Source organism: Scomber scombrus, chromosome 1 (genome assembly GCF_963691925.1).
Source record: "Scomber scombrus chromosome 1, fScoSco1.1, whole genome shotgun sequence".
In the NCBI taxonomy this organism is placed as follows: Eukaryota; Metazoa; Chordata; class Actinopteri; order Scombriformes; family Scombridae; genus Scomber; species Scomber scombrus.
The window spans coordinates 33,865,010-33,886,476 of NC_084970.1; the positions used below are offsets into that span (position 1 = coordinate 33,865,010).

The 21,467-nt window shown below is 38.3% G+C and overlaps 2 protein-coding genes across 3 annotated transcripts in view; both read right to left on the reverse strand.

The window, feature by feature from the left end:
* Positions 1 to 21,467, reverse strand: part of prc1b (protein regulator of cytokinesis 1b) — a 291,205-nt gene that overhangs the window by 269,300 nt on the left and 438 nt on the right. The window contains exons 2-14 of one of the 2 annotated variants that reach the window (XM_062419752.1): positions 20,587 to 20,719; positions 19,219 to 19,341; positions 17,806 to 18,039; positions 17,490 to 17,660; positions 16,451 to 16,600; positions 16,221 to 16,368; positions 15,993 to 16,129; positions 15,679 to 15,774; positions 15,426 to 15,572; positions 15,223 to 15,336; positions 15,007 to 15,123; positions 14,527 to 14,706; positions 12,507 to 12,580 (exon numbers count right to left, since the gene is read on the reverse strand). In XM_062419752.1, coding sequence (XP_062275736.1) covers positions 12,509 to 12,580; positions 14,527 to 14,706; positions 15,007 to 15,123; positions 15,223 to 15,336; positions 15,426 to 15,572; positions 15,679 to 15,774; positions 15,993 to 16,129; positions 16,221 to 16,368; positions 16,451 to 16,600; positions 17,490 to 17,660; positions 17,806 to 18,039; positions 19,219 to 19,341; positions 20,587 to 20,719 — 1,822 coding nt within the window. In that variant the 3' untranslated portion in view covers positions 12,507 to 12,508. Of the gene's footprint in view, positions 1 to 12,423; positions 12,581 to 14,526; positions 14,707 to 15,006; positions 15,124 to 15,222; positions 15,337 to 15,425; positions 15,573 to 15,678; positions 15,775 to 15,992; positions 16,130 to 16,220; positions 16,369 to 16,450; positions 16,601 to 17,489; positions 17,661 to 17,805; positions 18,040 to 19,218; positions 19,342 to 20,586; positions 20,720 to 21,467 lie in introns of those variants that run through there. The other variant, XM_062419664.1, reaches the window with a different exon arrangement.
* Positions 4,341 to 9,657, reverse strand: ptpmt1 (protein tyrosine phosphatase mitochondrial 1). The gene is made up of 4 exons (XM_062424312.1): positions 9,381 to 9,657; positions 7,248 to 7,328; positions 6,166 to 6,357; positions 4,341 to 5,383 (listed from the first exon to the last, which is right to left on the reverse strand). Exons 1-4 carry the CDS (start codon positions 9,549 to 9,551, stop codon positions 5,255 to 5,257), a joined length of 573 nt encoding a protein of 190 aa, XP_062280296.1. The 5' UTR covers positions 9,552 to 9,657; the 3' UTR covers positions 4,341 to 5,254.

A 21,467-nucleotide genomic window follows, 5' to 3' on the forward strand; every position in this document is an offset into this window, starting at 1 on the left:
TACCATGAGGTATACTGTTGGTCGCTCCATGTAATGAAAGGATGAGCGAGGACTTCATCGGGCGTTAGCCTCACATTTGCATCCAGCTGAAGCATTCCCTTCAGCAGGTCAATGCACATCTTCTTCTCCTCTACTTCCACCTCTCTCATGTCCACCAGGTCCAGCTAATGTAGGAAACAAAGAGACAATTCAACAGCAGTCAAGTCAAGCTTTGTGATCAATCAAATCATGTGATCTTCAGCAGGTACAGTATCATCTACTTAAACACTTACATGTTCCACTTCATCCAGGCTGTGATAGTGATATAACTTGCGGCCGTAGGAAAGTATGTTGTTGTCCCAGAACTCCGCACGTGTCTGAAAGAAGGTGAATTAGGTTTTTAGATACTCAGAAACAATAAACATACAATCTTAATTAAAGAGAAGAATGATGACTTTGTGGTCTTGTGATGTAAAAATGTTTTCATTTGACCCTAATGTAATTCCATACCTTCAGCCTCCAGTGTCCAGCAGGGTCTTGGACAAAATATACTTTCGAGTACATCCCAGCACACAGAAGATGGTCTGGAGGAACTCCAAATAGATCCACCATGCAGTCCACCTGGAGACAAAACACAGCATTACATCAAGATATGCAGCAGGATGCAGTCAAAAGAAGATTCATTATGAACTAGTAAAGTGCACTTTGAGGTGCAAATGACTTTACAACTGCGAGAGATGCTGCCAGAACATAGACAGCACCCTGAATATTCTGCTTCATGCAATATAGGATAATGTAAAAGTAGATCTTATATGAAGAATGTAAAAAAGAAAGCAGTTAACTCAGACTTACTGTGTCATAATCAAAGAACCCTGGGAAGAGTGATTCACCAAGTGCTATGTATCCCATCACCACACCCAGAGACCACATGTCGATGGCCTCTGAAAATGGGAGTCCTAGCATCACTTCTGGAGCCCTGAATATAAAACAAATGTATAATACAGAATGAGGAACTTTTAGCAGATGGCAGAAATATCCTAAAAGTAGTAGAACAATGATTGATGATGAATGCTGCTCACCTATAGTGTGCTGGCTGGTGAATGTCACCCTGCTCTGCTGTACGACTATGAAAAGCGACCCCAAAATCAATCAGCTTCACAGTGAGGGGCTGCACGTTCAGCATGATGTTGTCGAGCTTCAAGTCTGAATGGATCACGTTGATATCCTTCAGGGCTTTCAATCCACTGGCGCACTGTGAGGACAAAGATCAGACATTAAATTCACAGAATGCATCAACACCGAGTTAAGTGTTCTGATGCTACTCTATCCATACCTGTTGGATTATAGCTCTAACTTCATCGAAGTACAGAGGGGTGAAGTTCCTCTGGTCCATTAAAAAGTCCCTTAGTGTCATCTCCATCATTTCAAACACCAGAGCAAGTCTCTTGTCTCTGAGTTTGAAAGAATCAATGAATCGGACGATGTTGCCGTTGTCCAGTCTCATCTCCTTGAAATAGTTCAGTACAGTCAACTGTGGATAAATGAGAACATGACAAGTTTAACGCTCGCTCACACACAACATAATCTCTGAACACTGAGTAACTTAATAAAGTAACATACTTCATCGTCCAATTCGCTGCTATCGTTTGGGATCTTCACTGCGACCATTTCGTCAGTGTCCACTTTGGTGCATTGAAGCACTTCTCCAAAGACTCCCTTTCCCAGTACAGTCACCAGCTCGTAGTTTTTAGGTAGCTGGCGCTCGCTGGAGGGGAGTTTGTTCCTCTTCATGAAGATTTTCTTAAACATGGCTAGAAAGAAAATGTAATGAAAATCATCATCTAATAAGAAACATCTCAGTGTTAACCTAAACTGATCCAAACTAGCTGCTGGAACTTTAATTTCATTTTTATTTTACACACAAATGAATTTAAATCATTTCATCTCTAAAATGTAAAAAAAAAAAAAACCCAGTATGTAAGGGTTAGTGTTTTTATATTTCATCGTCTTTCCTCTTCTGATTCTAAGACATTTTTCCACATCAAGAAGAAAGGAACCATTGCATACCTGTATCTCAGATGATTCTCAATCAGTTGAGTTTCTAGGATCAGTCGATAGGTCGGTTTTAACTGTGTGTCTTTACCTGTGTGTGTCCACTCTGGTTGGTCTACAGTTAAATGTCAGGAGGACTCAGAAATGGAACATATGATCTAGGCTCTCATTATGATGTCATCGTCTACAGTCGTGTCATAAAGCAGGGTTCCAAAATATGTAAATGAGCTAATTTTGATTCTAAAGGAACTAAAAACATGCAAAAACAAAAGCTGTGCACAAAAACATACAGTCACATCACTTATTGTATAATTCTTTCTATGAACTCTTGCAATTGGTTTTAGACCCGTCATAGACGTTGGAGGATGAAATGCTTCAGTTGCTGTGAAATCACGATAAACCTCCAAATTTGATCAAACTGCTGTCTACTTTTACTTTTCTTTTGTCTTTTTAATCTATTTTAACCTAGTTTATACTCTAACTTTCAATAAACTTTTCTCTTTCCTCTCTCATCTTACTTATTTATTTCATTATTTTATTTATTTACTTATTTTATTTAAATTGTCTAAACATTTTTATCATTCTTATTTTCACTTGCGCGCATTGGTCTGAATTTTTGTCTTTTAATTTGTTCTTAGTTTTTTATTCCTTTTCTTTATGTTGTCACTTGTTCTGTCTTATTATCAGCTTGTCAATCAACTCATTGTACACTACCCTTTATGAAAGGTGCTATATAAATACAATTTTATTGATTGATCAAATTTGACAGTACACATGAAAAACTAAGTGAAAGCAGAACAAAGTTTGAAAGAAACTAGTTTTAAAGACAGAGTGGAGTTAAACCAGGCGGGGAGTTCCGGTCCTCTGAAATGATGCGAATGCGGAAGTAACTTAAAACTGCATTCTATCAAAAGGCCACCAGGGGGCGACCGTTTTGGTGTCAAAAGGACTTCCGTCTCTATACAAGTCAATGGAGAATTCACCAACTTCTCACTTGATTTCTAACCTCAGTAAACGTTTTCAAAATGTGTTTATGGTCTCAATCGCTAGTTTAAAGCCTTCTTCAATGCAGTATGATGTTCATTTGGGAAATTTTGGCCTCCCTGATTTTATATTGACGATAAAGCAGGGTATGCATTAGGGCGTGATTGACAGGTTGATTGGTTCACAGGTTCAGGAAGGCGCCTCGTGCTCCTCCTGATGCCCATATAAGTAGAATCCGTGTTTTTATTTTTCCCAGCATGCACCTGAAATGTTCAAGATGGCGCTGCCCAGATCCGAAACTATTCGCTACCAAGCAGCAGTCCACAAACCAATGGGTGACGTCACGGATGTTACATCCATTTTATATACAGTCGGACACAGGTTGTAAATGTGCTTGATATTCAGAATAAAAACTGTCATACTACAGTGCAGCAGTGTTTTTATAGAGGATTTATATCCTGTGTGAATATTCAAATATATTTAATCTGACGTTGCACCAAATAGTTGTGCAGTGTTTTGTGTAAAGATTGTACTCATGTAAGGTGTCAGATGAACCCAACAAGTAGCTGAACAGTCTGCTTGTTTAACAGTAAGAGTGTAAAAAGTTTATAGTTTACATCTTGAGAAATGCAGATTCAACATCTCCTCTAGACTGAAGCCTCATATCAACTTTACATCTACTTTTAATAATCAGTTTAGTTTTAGATCTTTTAATAGTCAGTATAAACAGGAGGAATGATTAATAAGTATTAGCATTAAAATGCACTTAAGCATAAAAAGTAAAATAACTGCTACTGAAGAAATGTGCTGCCATGTTTTTTCTTGGGTGTAAAACTTAAAGTTCACTTTAGGGGATTTTTATGCTTTCACATCAGTTCAAAGAAGGAAGAAATAAAATAAATATGAAACATAAAGGAGAAGAAAGAAGGAGAATAACTAAATAAATTAAAGTCTTATGCAGGTTATGCAGTATTTTAGAGACTCTTAAAGGTTGATACTGTCAATTTACACAAAATGATCACTTTAATTATAACAATAACAATGATCCTCGGTGCAAATGTTGATAAAAAATCATTTAAAAAAACATTATCTCTTAAATGTGACCTTATATGACTCTGCCAAGCAGCTACAGCTGTCAGATAAATACAGTAGAGAACAAAATATGAATTTTCAGCCTGAAATATGGAGGAAACGTATAAAGTTTTTCACCCAAGATCAATTTTGAGGAATTGGTAATGTACTTGAGCAGATGAAATAATAATTTGGTTTTGGTACATTTTCCTGCACCAGCTATCTTATGAGACAGAGCAGCATTAACTCAGAAGTTTACTTGTGTTTTAATGTCGTCACATCACATTTGTAACTTTTATGCACACATATATATACATACATGTATTTCACTGGAACATCACAGCATATTCAAAACACCATCAGACCACATTCATCTGACAAATATTTTATTCAACAGTTCACTGTCAATATTTTCAGCTGTGAGGCAAAATAAGATAAGAAATTGAAATTAAAAGTTTTCCACTGTACACAGCAACCACATAATGCTGAATTATGCTCTAAAATGTCTTTGTTGCAATCCAAAAGCAAAGTCAGTGTTTTTTATGAATAAACCACAAAAAAACAATATTGCAGTGTTGGAATATTAAAAGTAATTTATTCTGGAAAAAAGAAGGGAAGTTACTTTTTTTTTAAACATCACTCTGAGCTTCAATAATTCCAAAAGTAAAATTAATTTGCTTTTTCAGGCACAATCAGGAAACCGAGGAGTTGAAGGAAAAAGTGATGAGGGTCACAGAAACCTTCATGATAACAGTCAATAAAAATAAACATGTCTGCTTACTGATCTGTTGTGAATTAACTAATAAAAATCTGCTATTATAAAGAATGATTTAAAACCTTTTAGATTAATCAGTTTCAGCATTTACTCTTCGGTGGGTGTACACCACTGATCTCCAACCCTGCTCCTGTTGAGCTACTAGCCTGCATGTTTTAGGTATCTCTCCACTCTAACACACCTGATTCTATGATCAGCTCGTTATCAAGCAGCTGAAGCTCGTCAACGGGCTTGATAACAAGTTAATGATTAGAATCAGGTGGAGCTACCTAAAACATGCAGGTGACCACTGGTGTACGGTATGATGTGGAGGAAGTTGTTTCATGTCGCTGTGACTTGAGATGAGGCTCTGAGTCCAGTCTTCCAGCCGCTGAAGGAAACAGGAAGTGGGTCTCAGCCGGACTGTCCGCACACCTGCTGGTGGTACTTCCTCAGCATCTCCAGCTGAGCGGAGCGCACCAGGATGTGCGGTCGAACAGACGCCAGCTTCTGACAGGCTTCCTCTGGAGTCCAGCAGTGCACCTGTCAGCAGAGACGTACAGTGTCAACTTCAACATACTGAAGGTAAGTTCACCAAGCTTTCAATCAATCAATCAATCAAACTGTATTTATATAGCAGCTTTTATACAGGTGAATGTAGTTCAAAATGCTTCACAGTTGATTGACAAGCTGATAATAAGACAGAAGTGGCAACATAAAGAAAAGGAATAAAAACGATTAACAAATTGAGACCAATGTATGCAAGAGAAAATAAGTGATAAAAATATTTAGGATCTATAATAAAAATCTAAAATAAAAAAGAGAAAATAAAAAAATAAGAAGTTTATCAAAAGGTAGAATTTAAAAAAAAAAAAAAAAGTTTAAAAAGACAAAAGAAACAGATGAACAAAATCAATAAGAATATAAAATAATAGTAGTAATAAAATAAAGTAGAATAACATTTTAAAACATCAAAACAAATAAAATAAATGGTCAAAAAAACCTTCAGGATAATGTAAAAATAAACATTTCTGTTTAATGATCAGTTGTGAATTAACTACTAAAATCCCAAAAGGAAGGAAGCAACACTGTAGATTAAATGGAAAGACAATAATCTGTTAGACACCAATACTGATTATATTTATAAATGTTTTCGCTGAGTCCATGTGTTTCTATTATTTTGCATCTAAAGATAAATAAAAGTAAAGTCAAAAACAGCATTTCACTATATTTAATAACTATCACTTGAAACTGATGTCTTGAATGAGTGGAGACAGCAGAGAGAGGACCTGACGGTGTTGACCTCCTCACAGTGACGTACTGACCCGTATGAGGTAGGCAGCAGCCAGCGTGGCGCTGCGGGAGCGTCCAGCCTTACAGTGGACGTACACGCTGGTCCCTCGCTCTCTGTGATGCAGGGCGAACTCTACGCCTCTGTGCAGGTTCTCCAGGCTGGGAACGCCGGTCAGGTCGACGGTGCTCAGCCTCAGCTGCTCCACACCCACGCGTTGCCACTCCTGCAGCCCAACGGCATCAAACACACCAGATTAAACATCACCATGACAATATGAAGGAAGAACATACACTCATGGCTTCTGGTTACAAACTACTTTGAGATTACTTCTGTTGTTTCATACCTTAAAGGATCGATCAGTGTTAAACCAACAAAGGCTTAAAATCACAGTTATATTCATTAATTAATCTGCCAACTCTTTTCTCAAATAGCTTTTTCTTTATGTAAAAGGTACAATAATATGAATGCCTCAGTTTTACATTAGTTTATCGTCTTATTCTTATTTAAAAAAATCTGTAGTCTTACATAATATCTCGCACTGCAACCTTTTATTCTCCAGTTTTATCTCTTATTTTAGTCTTTTTTTTTTCTTTAACTCTTTTAAAATTGTATAATAAATGTGAATTTTTGTATGTTTTGTTTCTTTTACATTTTGTCTTGATGCCGTTTATCTTTCATGTAAAAGTGTGTGTTGACTTGTTGAAATGTACCGTACAGATAATCTGACCGTACCATCATATGACTGGAAAGCAGCAAATTACAATTCAAAAGCAGGAAGCCAGCAAATATTTGGCATTTTTGTGTTTAGGAACACGACTGAATGGATTAATCAATTACTGAGATAACTGCCTGTTTATCAACTAATCAGTTTATCATTTCACTTTTAAACTCATTAACAGTAGTTAAGCTTAATTACATCATCTGATATCAACACAGGACAGAAAAAGAGACAAACTCTAGAAGAGATATATTCTGAGAAAAACATAAACTTGGTTTATAATTAATAACCTTAATATTTTGTCGTATAACTTTTTATTTTTTTATTACACAAGCTAAATATTTGCCTCAAGTCTCAACCTTAAACTGCCAGAAGAAAAAGATAAGTTAACTCACCTCAGCAGAGTTGCAGAAATATTTGGTCTCATACTTCTCGTTCATGGTGATAACGCCTCGGACATTTTGTTTTTCTACCAGCTGCAACACAGAAAATAGTAACAGTGTTCAGTTCTCAGAGTCTGTGACATTTTTAAAAAGAGGAAAATCATATTGTAACCTGCTAAATGTTGATTATTAAAAAAACAACCTGCAAGAAAGTAAAAGTACTGTAGTATTATGAGTGATGTAGTATGTAGTATTACAGTAAAAGTACTGCAGTATTATGAGTGATGTAGTATGCAGTATTACAGTAAAAGTACTGCAGTATTATGAGTGATGTAGTATGCAGTATTACAGTAAAAGTACTGCAGTATTATGAGTGATGTAGTATGCAGTATTACAGTAAAAGTACTGCAGTATTATGAGTGATGTAGTATGCAGTATTACAGTAAAAGTACTGCAGTATTATGAGTGATGTAGTATGTAGTATTACAGTAAAAGTACTGCAGTATTATGAGCGATGTAGTATGCAGTATTACAGTAAAAGTACTGCAGTATTATGAGTGATGTAGTATGTAGTATTACAGTAAAAGTACTGCAGTATTATGAGTGATGTAGTATGTAGTATTACAGTAAAAGTACTGCAGTATTATGAGTGATGTAGTATGCAGTATTACAGTAAAGTACTGCAGTATTATGAGCGATGTAGTATGCAGTATTACAGTAAAAGTACTGCAGTATTATGAGTGATGTAGTATGTAGTATTACAGTAAAAGTACTGCAGTATTATGAGCGATGTAGTATGCAGTATTACAGTAAAAGTACTGCAGTATTATGAGTGATGTAGTATGCAGTATCACAGTAAAAGTACTGCAGTATTATGAGTGATGTAGTATGTAGTATTACAGTAAAAGTACTGCAGTATTATGAGTGATGTAGTATGTAGTATTACAGTAAAAGTACTGCAGTATTATGAGTGATGTAGTATGCAGTATTACAGTAAAAGTACTGCAGTATTATGAGTGATGTAGTATGCAGTATTACAGTAAAAGTACTGCAGTATTATGAGTGATGTAGTATGCAGTATTACAGTAAAAGTACTGCAGTATTATGAGTGATGTAGTATGCAGTATTACAGTAAAAGTACTGCAGTATTATGAGTGATGTAGTATGCAGTATCACAGTAAAAGTACTGCAGTATTATGAGTGATGTAGTATGTAGTATTACAGTAAAAGTACTGCAGTATTATGAGTGATGTAGTATGTAGTATTACAGTAAAAGTACTGCAGTATTATGAGTGATGTAGTATGCAGTATTACAGTAAAAGTACTGCAGTATTATGAGTGATGTAGTATGCAGTATTACAGTAAAAGTACTGCAGTATTATGAGTGATGTAGTATGCAGTATTACAGTAAAAGTACTGCAGTATTATGAGTGATGTAGTATGCAGTATTACAGTAAAAGTACTGCAGTATTATGAGTGATGTAGTATGCAGTATTACAGTAAAAGTAGGGGTTTGGTCCTCTGACTGATATATTATTATTATGACATCATTAGATTATTAATAGTGAAGCATCAGTGTTAGAGCAGCATGTTACTGTTGTAGCTGCTGGAGGTGGAGCTAGTTTACACTACTTTATATACAGTTAGCTAGTTTAGTCCAGTGGTTCCCAACCTAGGGGTCGAGGCCCCTCCAAAGGGTCAGCAGATGAACATTTATTGAAATGAAACCATGTGAGAAGTTTAGAGGGAAAAATCCCTATTTGGTGGAGCTGTTAACAACTCATAGACATCTGAGATGTGAGCCAGACTACACATTTTTAGTTTCTTTATCAATGTGATGTATTTTAAAAGCTTGTTATATTATCCATTGTCTCAAATATTCATCTGAAAAGTAAATAAAGCTGTCAGATAAATGTAGTGGAGTAGAAAGTACAATATTTCCCTCTGAGATGTAGAAAGTATCACATGGAAATAACTCAAAGTAAAGCACAAATACATCAAAATAACACTTAATTACAGTACTTGAGTAAATGTTAGTTAGTTACTTTCCATACCTGCAGCCAGTTAAAGTTAAAGTTATAGGCTTTTAAATGAGACACAGACACACCGATAAGACAGAGACATGCTGGTGTGTGATGGTCTGACCTGTTTTGTCATGGATCTGAAGGGCAGGGCTCCCAGGATCACAGTCCCGTCCACTCTGTCAAACCACCGCCTGGACGACACCTTCTCCATGACCACATTGTAGGCTAAAGTCGGGTAGAAGAGCAGCCTGGCTAAAGCTCCAGACATGGCTGAGTTAATGGACGTCAACATGTAAATGAAAATAATAATAGAGCTTTTCAAACTCTTACTGTTGCATTACCACACGCTGTTTGTTGTGCTCAGTATCCCGACACACACAGATGATATAGCAGTCTGATCTGCAGCTCATGTCAGCCGGTTAATTTAGCATGTGTCCCTCCTCCGGAAGGCAGGGACATGTTTTTTTATTTTGTCTAGTATGATGAAGGCACATTCTGAGAAGACCCGCCCCTCCCTTACCTCCTGATTGGTTCTAAACGTGACATTTCTAAATCTAACCAATAGAACGAGCGAAGGAAACGAATACTAGCCAATCAGAGGCAGAGTAAGGCGGGTAGCTCCGTCGCCATCCTAGGATAGAATGTGCCCTCTGAAAGACTGTTCCTCTAGCAACAGGACTTCCGGTGTTAACCTTTTACATTAAATTCCTTCCACCAAACCTAAACATTGAAAACTAGGTAAGGTTCAGAGTTATTATAATTATAAATTCTCTCAAAAATAATGACTTAGTAGCTCAAAATAATGACTTAGTAACTCGAAACAATGATTTAGTAACTCAACATAATAAAGTATCTCAATATAATGACTTAGATCCTCATTATTTTCAGATACTACCTGAAAATAATGACCTAGTATCTCAAAATGATGAGAAACTATCTCAAAAATAATGACATAGTAAATCAAAACAATAAAATACCTCAATATAATGACTTAGGATGTATTTTTGGGCTACGATAATAATCCACTAATTACATTTATATTGTGAGGGATTTATTGTGTTGTGTGTGTGTGTCTGTGTGTGTGTGTGTGTATGTGTGTGTGTGTGTGTGTGTGTGTGTGTGTGTGTGCCTTAACATCTGTAAAATTGCGTATGGGCATCTGTACAATGACTTTTGTTAACTCAAGAAAGACACATGGAAGTAGAATTGACTACATCTAATTTCTTAGGAAATCAGCAGTGTTCAATGGTTGGTTCATGTATTTTATTAACTTTATGACTTCCCTTCTTCAAATTTCCACCAGGAGTTACAGTATAAAAACTGAAACTGTGTCCTTGTCCGTGCTGGCATGTACTGAGTAAAGAGAAAGATTCATCACTCCGTCGTCCGTACTTCTTCAGAAACTTCTAGTAATATTCTACTACAACATATTATACCTGTACTGAGTATTTCCATTTGAAGCTATTTTTAAAGCACCTCAAAATTGCACTCAGCATTGTATTTCGTATCTAATAGTCAAAGAATGTCAAATATTTCCTTTATCCTTCACTTTACTTTAGCACCGCTGCCATTTCAGACACATTACCTTGTTTTTCATAGTAACTTATTGTGAGTTAATCAGATTCTACAAGCAGTCGGAGTCCAAGACATCTATTAACATGCATATATGAACATAAAGCCAGTTCAGAGAGAACAAAGGCTAGAAAGATACCGAGTGCAGCCAAAGTCTAAATGTCATATCACAACATATTTAAAGTCCCTACTGAGAGAAAGTCAGATAACAACACCTTTATGTCAACTGATCCTTAATCAACGACACTGATTAAATAAACCAAACAATAATTTACCTAAAAAGATATTGATCAGGATTAATCGGTCCTGAGTAGTTAATCCTTAAATCAACCTCAGACTGTTTGGTGGCAAAGTTTCATTTGTAAATCATCTGTCCTGATAAGAGTTTGAAAGTTAAAAGCAACAATGACTAAATTAATCAATTACCAAATATTTTGACAATCGATTGTTGAATATTTTCTGGTTTCTTTAATCCTCTAAGGACGGTAAACTGGACTAAAGATGACATTTAAGTTGCATTTTGTGGTTTTGGGAAACAGTGATTGACATTTTATAAACCAAACCAACTAAACTAATCAATTAATTGAGAAAATACTCAAAAAGGAAAAACTTTATAACAAAAAAATATGAGAAAAGCTTCGTGTTCCACTGTATTTGCTGTTTATTGATGGTAAAATATCATTATAAACCATATTTAACATGTGAGAATGTGAATTTGTAGATCGCGTTAGCAACAAAAAGCTTTGGTCTGTGGAATAAAATAAAATAAAGTAGTGACTCTGTGTCTAACTTCAGAAATACAGTCAGTCTGTGCTTTTTCAAGTGAAGAAAATGCATTTATTGTATATTAACAAGCTTTTTCCAAATCAGCCATGATAGTGTATTGAATCTATATGATTTAATAACTGTTACACAGCACCAATATGATATTTTAACAGTATTAATGGCCTGTTTAAAATTAAAAAAAAACAACTATTAGCTTTGTCAAACAGTGGAGACGCTATAAAGAGAACAGCTGATTCAGAAATATATACAGACACAACACATACACATGTATATAAAAACAAATATACGTGACAGATTTGGATGGAACAGTGCGAGCGTGAGTAAAAACTACACCGATACACTGATATATCTTTTCCAGAAAGTGCAAAACATTTATAATACATTTGGTCTGTAACCTCGGATTGCATAACGTAAGAAAGTTATCCTTTCTTTTTTTTGTCATTTCTTAAACACGTGCAGTACAGGATGCAGACGACATTTATTACATCTTCTTTAAACTGGCAAAAAGACCCAAAGAGAGCCAAAATAGTGTTAGTGAAACGTATGATACAGACATATCTTCTCCCCCCCCCTCCTCTCTCTTACAGACAGTGATAGACTGGGCAGATGTTTTTTCAGTAACACGCTGAAGTTAACATGCTCAGTGACTGGCAACAAGTCGATGCGACGTCCTCGAGTGTGTGTGTGACAGGACCGCCGGAAACTGCTAAGAGTTTATCTCTGAATCAACACTTAATATATTATTACTATTATTATTATTATCTTCATTTTCCATATAAAAGCAGATAGCTGGGTATAAAAAAAAGCATTGCTCCACTTCTGGAGGAGGTCTGAGCTATGATATCATAGCTGACAGTCGACGTCACGAGCGGAGAGGTCAAAGGTCAACGGTCAGAGGTTGGTGGTGGTCGAGTTCAGGATGTCGTGCTGGATCTTGGCGTTAGAGGCCTTGGACAGGTCTCGCTGTGAGGGGGGGGGGGAGAGAGGAAAAGCAGGTGTTAAGGTTGATTTCTCCCACGTTAAGGGACGACACTGAAGTAAACATATTTACACTTTTGTGATGATTAGAGGCAGGACAAACCATTTTTAGACACAATTTTTAGAGATTTAAAAGCAGTGAGAGCGCCGGGGCAAACACAGGGTTAGTAGATCATTGATGTAATTAGGGGTTTGACCATGTAAAGCTGTAAAATTACAAATAAATGCAAAAAATGAACGTGAAGCCAATGCAGGAAGGCCAGAACTAGAGCTTTTTGATGTTGTTTTCTTGAACCAGTGATTAATATGAGCAGCAGCATGATGGAGATGGTGAGAAGCCTGAATAATACAGAAATCTAAATAAGGGAAAATAGCAGCATGGACAATCCTGTGTAGATCCTCAAAGGATAACTTTAACTAATTAACTTCTGTTGAATGAAACAACCCTCAAAACAAAAGCATAATCAATCACACATTTCTTACAGTTGTCTAAATGTTATGTGAAGAGGCTCCAGGGTAACAGGATGTGTAATTAGTGTAGACTTGGGAGCGGCAAATAAGATAATTTCTGTTTTGCCTTCGTTAAGTTTGAGGACATTTAGAGAAAACCAGCTTTAGTCTCTTTGTTTCATGGCCAAGCAGAGTTCTTTGTCTCGGTCTAAATAAGATCGTTTACACCGCTGAGCATTTGATTGTATGTCAAATTAAAGGTTTGCGCTGAGCTCCGCCTGCCATTTATCTCTTTAACTCCTGTCTCTGTCTCTGACGCAGACACACACACACGCCCAACAACAAGAAGAAGCAGCGTTTTCTTCAAATCAGTCACTGTCAAAACAAGCTCTGGGTTTGGGGAAGAATCTGGTCACTAATCTGCAGGTATGTGTGGATTTACCAGTGAATGTAAACACACTGTCTGATTACCTGTGTAGCCTGGTTATAAATCAGAAATCGGTTTTAATTTAAAAGATGCAATTTCATCGATACACAAACCCCTGGATCGATCTAAACATACCATGAACCGGCCGATGGCTCGATTACAAAGTCGCATTAGTTTCATGTGATAGCAACACCGACACGATTTATAATGCACCGTCGAGTCTGAAATCCAAAGTTTGGAAGAGATTTAAATTTTACAAGAAGAAAGGAGAACTATTGAACCTGCCTACCTCAGTAGCTCATTGTTCCCAAAGTGTAATGTATTATAGTAATAAACACAATGACATGGTCAAAAGTAACACAAAAACTTGTTTGCTTGTCTTTTATAAAATATCTTTTTGAAGGTAAACAATGCCACATTTATATGATTGACTTACGGTATGTTAATTTATAATGTAAAATGAATGTCTACTTTAAACAAGGAACTGTATCAGATTGCATCATATCACATCAAATCGCTCAATATTAAAAGGTATCATACCCCATGTATCTAGATACATATCGCATCATCTTATACTGGAGAGATGCACAGCCTTAATAAGTACTGAGATACTTTGAATTGTCGTGTAAGCTGCAGCAGACGGCTGTATCGACTCTAACTGAAGACAATCTGTTGGATAACAGTCACATGAGGATCAGACGACCTAAAAGCACGGCTGAAACACTTTGGGTGCAGACAGGTGGTTAGATGGAGGGATGGGTCAGTAGCTGAGGGGTGATCCTGCAGGCTCAAGCCAAACTAGCACGATACGTTCAATTAGAGGCATGCAATTAAATAAAAGGTGATTTAGTCTGAAGGTTTTTTAGGACTCCACACACACACACACACACACCTTGATTGAACTGATTCAGTGTTCACCAACTCCCTCTAAAATATGAATGTACATCATTAGAAACCCCCTGTAATATAACCTTTGAAAAAAGTGTTATTGCACACATAAAAAGGAGGGAAAAGGATGCAAAGCCAAGAGATTAGAGACAAAAGTGTAAATTACCACAAACTCTGAATACGTGCTGGCAACAGAGGTTATGCTGAAGTTTCGCTGTGGAGCAGCGGGGCTCAGCAACGCACCGCTCACAGGGGTCCCCTTCAGCCCGGCCTCGTTCTCCTTGTTGCAGCTCTGCACCCTGGGGTGGGGGGGTTTACCGACGCCCGCCGGTCGCACCGCTGAGCCCTGGAGGACGTACAGCAGGAGAGATGAGATGAGACGAGTGTGTCTGACGATGCACCCAGAACAACACTTTAAAGCAGTTTTTTTTAAATAACAATAAAATGCTGAATCAGATTTGAATCATACAGCCATTAAAGACAGCTTAAAGCAAGTCAAGTGTATTTGTAGAGCACAGTAACCTACAGGAGCTATTCAATGTGTTTTACAGAGTGATAAAACTGTGTTAATTTGGTTAGGACTCAGATACAGGCAGACACACACACAGGCCTGGTTAAAAGCGAATGTCTTGTCAATTGAACCAACTTTGTTTGCTGACAGAGGCAGGCGGGGCACAGGTGAGCGACAGACAGTCCCTCCATAGCCTCCGGAGCGCATGGTGCTGTTAGAGGCGGCGCTAGAAATGCTGGAGGTGGTGTTACCCTGAGACGAGAGGGAGGCAGACGGCTGAATAAGTATGATCCAGAATTAATATCGTAAGTACAAATGTAAGGCAATCGAGCAACGTGATTTTTTTTTTACCAGCTTCCGTGATTTATTTGGGGTGGTTGTGCCGAGGAATCTGCGTTTGGTCGGAGTTCGTACCGACGTTCCGTAAAGCATATCCTCCTCGGTCTGTTTGCTCTTCTTCAGGTGCTGTGAAGAGTTTGTAAAGAGAGACGTCAACACGTTTCTCAGCAAACGCAGAAGCAAAGCCGATAATACAACAATGAAGACTTGCTCACTCTTTCTTGCTTCTCTTTTTCTTTCTCTATCCGGTGCAGCTCCCACTGTTCCTCCACATACTCCAGAAACTTCTGGCCGTTGACGAAAAACTCCCGACCCTGCTCGCTCTCCCACGCGTCCATCTGCGCTTTCAGTTTCTTTTCAAGCTTTAAAAACAAACAAACAAAAAAAAACACAATTGTATAAAATGCTTAAGAATCGCAACATGTTTTTCTCTCCAAATCCATAATCGGTGATCTTCACGTATTTTACCTTTGGCAGGTTTTTATGCAAGTCAGATCTCTGTTTCTCCTCTTTCAGAAGGTTCCCTCCTCTGTTGGTGAATCGTGTCGGATCTGTCGCTTTTTTCTGGGAAGGAATGAAAAAGATTCTTCATTGCTTCTGAAAACATTTTTTCATACAAACTTTGCCTAAAATTGATCAAAATACACAATCTTCCTGTGAAAAAGTGTAACACCTTACGTGAATTGATTCTCATTTCTTCTATTTGCAATTTCACACCATCACAACAGTTTTGTTGCTACATTTAGCCTTGTTAGTTTTCCTTCCTCTTCATGTGTGCTCACCTCCAGCTCCAGGAAGAGTCTCCAGCTCTCTTCCCATTGGTTAACTCCGTCAAAAAGCTCTTTGTGTTCCTCGTAATGCAGCTTCAGACGCTGGATCTCAGCTTCGTGCAACGCCAACAGCTCTTCGGTGAAATCCTCTAAAACAGTCGATGATAGTATAAGTTAAAAACCAAACATCTAATTTTCAGTTGTGATTAAGACGACAAAAATTTCAAACAAGCGACTCACCGCTAAAGTACGGTGAGAAAGCCTGCCGCTGGTCAATGCTGAAGAAGCACTTTTCCCAAAACACGGCGATCTCGGAGCGGGTGGCGTCTGTGAAGTTGTGGATGTTCATCAGTTTGAGTTCCTCCAGACGCTGCACCTCTGCTTTTAACTGAAGAGAAATGAAGTGAGTATATGAACATAAACCTCGACGTGTATATAGGTGACACACGGGACACTTTGAGTCTTCTCACCGCCTCCAGGTTCCTCTTCCTGGACGTGACCATGTGTTCGTTGAAGAGCTCTCTCTCCTCCTGGGGAACCTGCAGTCTGTTCCACAGCTGCTGCATCTTCTCTCGATGGTCCTCACACATCGCCTCGTTCTCCGCCTTGCGTTCCTCCAGCTGTGGTAGGAACATGAGAGGGTGAGGGTTACGGGTAAACGAGGTCCACCTCATTAACTGCTGGTTTGGACAACTGACGAGACGAGGGTAAAGGGGGGGGGGGGTTTGGTTGGTGTAAACTACAAGTGGGGCTACTCCCAAAACAAACATACACCTCAAAGTGCTGGAGAGCCCAGATCAAGTCCAACGCCTCCTTCTCAATCGTTGAGTAGTTAAGTTGGTACACGCTAAACTTCTTTTGAGAGGTAACAGACCGGCTTATCGACCCCCTCCCATTCCTGCACCCACCCCAACATGACTAACATCTTGTTGGGACATATCAACCACCAAAAACCTTCAAATTGTTGGAGCTTCCTAAATACTCACCCCTAATCTTCATGTGACTTGTGATGGGTATTTACGCACTGGAAACCAGCGGATTTGCAGAGCTACCTATATACAGGTAACCCAACCACAACATCACGTGGCTGTGCCCTGGAGACAGCTGACAGTAACCACGTTGTTACAACACTACGAAAACAACAAAACTGACGCAACTCAACGGGGAAATCCCTGCAGAAAAGGTATCTAAACCCAGTAACACTTACCTTCTGAAACCAGTCAGTCAGTAAGGCTACCCGAAAAACAAACGGTACACATTAGGGATGGATCAAAATCGTTTTTTCAGGGCTGATTCAGATATAGGTTATTAAGTCAAGGAGGCCGATAACTTGGGGTGTGACTTAGCTAACGAGACGATACACGATATTGGGTTCACGAAAATGAGACGAGATTTTAACTATTTTTTTTAAAGAAAACTTCAATGATGAAATATATGACTGAAAAAGTAAAGTCCTCATAATTTGTAGGACCACTAAAAATTAAAGACTTTCATATAAACCAGTCTTACCTGACACAGCAGCAGTTTGAGTGATGTAATGTTGTCTCTGGAAAGGCAGAAAGCGTCCTCATCCTCACAGACCACGTCCTTCTCAAAACTGGTCTCGGGGAGGTGGTCCAGCACGTCCATGTTCAAGATGATCTGCTTTTTGATGTCTGTGAACTCAGCGTACCGCTTCGCCTGAAACACACACACGAGAGCAGCACGAGGATAGAGGTGTTTAGCATTGTGGTATATTTTAATAAAACCCATTTTTCTTAATTTTTGGCAGCTCCACATCTTTCCTCTCACACAAATTTCCAAATATTCCTCAGCGAGCTCGCACCTTCTCTGCGTTCTGGTTGGATATGTGTTCCTGGAAGTTCTCCAGTTGTTCCAGCGATGGGACGGAGTCCGGAGCGATACCGTACGGCATTGAGCACAGAATGTCGCACAGGTCCTGGTCCTGCTCCAGCAGAGTCTTCAGCCGCTGCATCCGCTGAGTCTTCTCCTTTGTCAGAGCCTCCACCTCAGTGCGGATGTTCTTCTCCTGCTGAAGCATGCTGATACCGGCCTCGTCCTGAATATACGGAGACAAATTCACTGTATGAGATAGAGCTTGAAAAAAAGAGCCAAAAATTCACTCGTGTAGTGAATTTTTGAACTGGAGGCAAAATAGACCTTTGTCTTGTGTATTGTTCACTGATTTTTTTTTTTACCAATATGACTAAGCAAAGGGGCTCAGAGGGCTGCTATATTCAACAAATAACTTTATAAAAAGAAAATAACACTATTACTAGGGCTGGGTATCGGTACAGAATAAATCGATACCAAGTAGTATCGAAACGTCTCCAGTCAAACGATACCTGCAATCGATCCTTTTTGCACCCAGAGCTACAAAATATGACTATTTGTATATATCAACTTTGACTCAATTTTGTTAAGTTGCTCAAATTCAGTTGATTTTCGTGCTTCTGTGGGTCAGTAGGTTTGATGTACAAATTTGTCGCCTGAACGTTTCTCAGAACAACACTGTTAGTCACCTGTATGGAAACAATGGTATGAATGTCTTTATAACTAGTGCAATGCTTTTATTTTTCTGTGTATCTTATGTCTTTTTTTAAAAATGTCTATCATCTGTGTGTTAAACTGGATCCTGAGTCTGACAATACAGGTGATGATGATATAAAATACTCCACAAAGTAGACTCTTGTATGTTGTTTCTTCCGTTCTCCGCAATGACAGACTCGCTATTTAAGGGTTTCACAGTCCACTTAAACGCTGCCTTTATTTCATGGGGACGGCTCTGAATATGGCGACCCTCCACATGAACGCACAAACGAAGGTGGGGGTAGATAGGACGAGGGGAGAGGGGCTTTATTTGTGTTTTTTGCTGAAATACAATAGGGAGTCTGTCTTACTTTAACCAGATGCTCTATGCTGTTTATTTGTCTCACTTCCTGTCCAGCTCAACCTGCTCTGTGGAGCTTGACTCAGCTTTGAAGCGGCTTCCTTCAAAAAAATAAGACTCAGGCGTGTATGTTTAGTGCAGCGGAGCAGAGAGCCGCTTCTGAAACGCCCTCTGAGATCACAATCAATGACTAAAGTGGCAGCGATCAGCTGTGTCGGAGCAGAAACACGACACACACAGACCCAGTGGAATCAAGCTGTAACAACGACTGAGAGAGAACAAATAGAAAATGCAGTGACAGAATACAGAATATAGTAAAATGATTCCTATTGTTGCTGTGATCGTTACCTCAAACACAGGCAGCTGAAGCTCCAGACAGAGTGTCTCCATTTCCGTCCTGCATGCCTGAATGCTGCTGATGAGCCTCTTCTTCAGGGATTCTTCCTCTTTGACCATCATTTCTAATAAACCCTGAGAGGATAAACAAATCAAACTGGTTTATACAGGATGGATGACAGGGCAGAGACAAACGACTATACAAATCATAAGGGCGTGTCAGCTCCAGTAACGGATCATTTGACCAATATTATATAGCATATTGGCAAAATCACAAATATTCTTTCAATATCACCAAATACTGGAGTTTACCTGTCACACCTCCTTCTGCAGATACAAATAAAGATACAGTCTATAAATGCTGCTTTAGTGTAACTGTCCAGTTTTATTATAAGCTATAATATATGCTGTCTTTAAAGCTGCAATGCTACATCAATTAATCGATTAGTCAGATGACAGAAAATTAATTTCATTCATTCATTCATCCAAATTGTCTGATTCTCTTTTAGGACTGCAACACGATCAGAGTCACACATCTCATCTGCTCCTGGGGAAACAGCGATCAACACTTTTCACCATTTTCAGACTTTTTATAGACGGAATAACTGATTGATTGAGAAAACAGTTGACAGATTAAATCTATAATGAGAATAACATTAGATTGCAGCCCGACATATTACACAGTAATACTGGTTCTTGTTGGTGCAAATAAAGTCTAAAAGTGTTCCTTATTATTACACGTCCTGTTTTATTAAGGACCACTACTGCTGTCTGCAAACACAACAGTAGATGAGCACAGGAAATTAACTCACGTGTAGTTAATGGATAACATTATCAAATACCATTTTTTTTCTCCAGTTCCTTGTCTAACATTCGCTTGTTTTAGCAACAGGAACAATTTACAGAGTGCACGCTGAAGTAATGAAAACACAAACTTGTACACTTGTAGTAAACCAATGAATCATCCACTGTTAATTACTAATATGTGATAATGAAGTATATATTTTTTTAATTATCAGCTTATATAACATGATCAGATTACCAGGGGGCTCTCATGCAAATACTTGCAGCCTAAACTTAAAACTGTACTTAGTTGACTGTCTGTATAGTGTTTCCATGGTAACATTAGGGCTTTGAGTTATTTCCAGTGTCCTAGTTTCACCCATAATGATTGTTGTGTTCTTGTAGGACCCCCACCCGCCTTTCTTTCCCTCTCTCACTGACAGTATCAGTCAACAACACACAAACTCATTCACACATGACCACCTGCTAAAGTTTAAACCTTACAACCCAGTCTGAACTGAGAGAGCAGCAGGTTTAGACACATCAGAGACAGGTTTACAGTATATATATGTACAGTGTATATATATATGTGTTTACCTTAATGTGGTTCTTGACAACATTAGTCCTCTGTAGTCTCTGGTCCTCTGGGATACCGATCTCCTCCCAGATGTCCTTCAGGTGACACAGCGCTTTATTCAGGCACGACACAGCCTCAGCTGCGAGCACCTCACTGCAGGGACACGCAGACCAGGGAGAGGAAGGAGGAGAGGAGGAGGAGGCATGGTCAATTTTTAATCAATATATCACTAACACTCAATCCAGTAACCAGAGGTGGAAAGTAACCTAGTACATTTCCTCAAGTACTGTCCTTAAGTACAACTTTGAGGCACTTGTGCTGATGAGTCAGTGTTTCCATGTCATGCTTCACTATTAATAATCTAATGATGTCATATATAATAATATATCAGTCAGAGGGACCAAACCCCTACTTTTACTGTAATACTGCATACTACATCACTCATAATACTGCAGTACTTTTACTGTAATACTGCATACTACATCACTCATAATACTGCAGTACTTTAACTGTAATACTGCATACTACATCACTCATAATACTGCAGTACTTTAACTGTAATACTGCATACTACATCACTCATAATACTGCAGTACTTTTACTGTAATACTGCATACTACATCGCTCATAATACTGCAGTACTTTTACTGCAATACTGCATACTACATCGCTCATAATACTGCAGTACTTTTACTGTAATACTGCATACTACATCACTCATAATACTTAAGTACTTTTGCTGCAATACTTTACATCACTCATAATACTGCAGTACTTTTACTGTAATACTGCATACTACATCACTCATAATACTTATGTACCCTCACTGTAATACTGCATACTACATCACTCATAATACTTATGGATGTTAAAGTATTACGGTAAAAGTATGTAAGTAAAA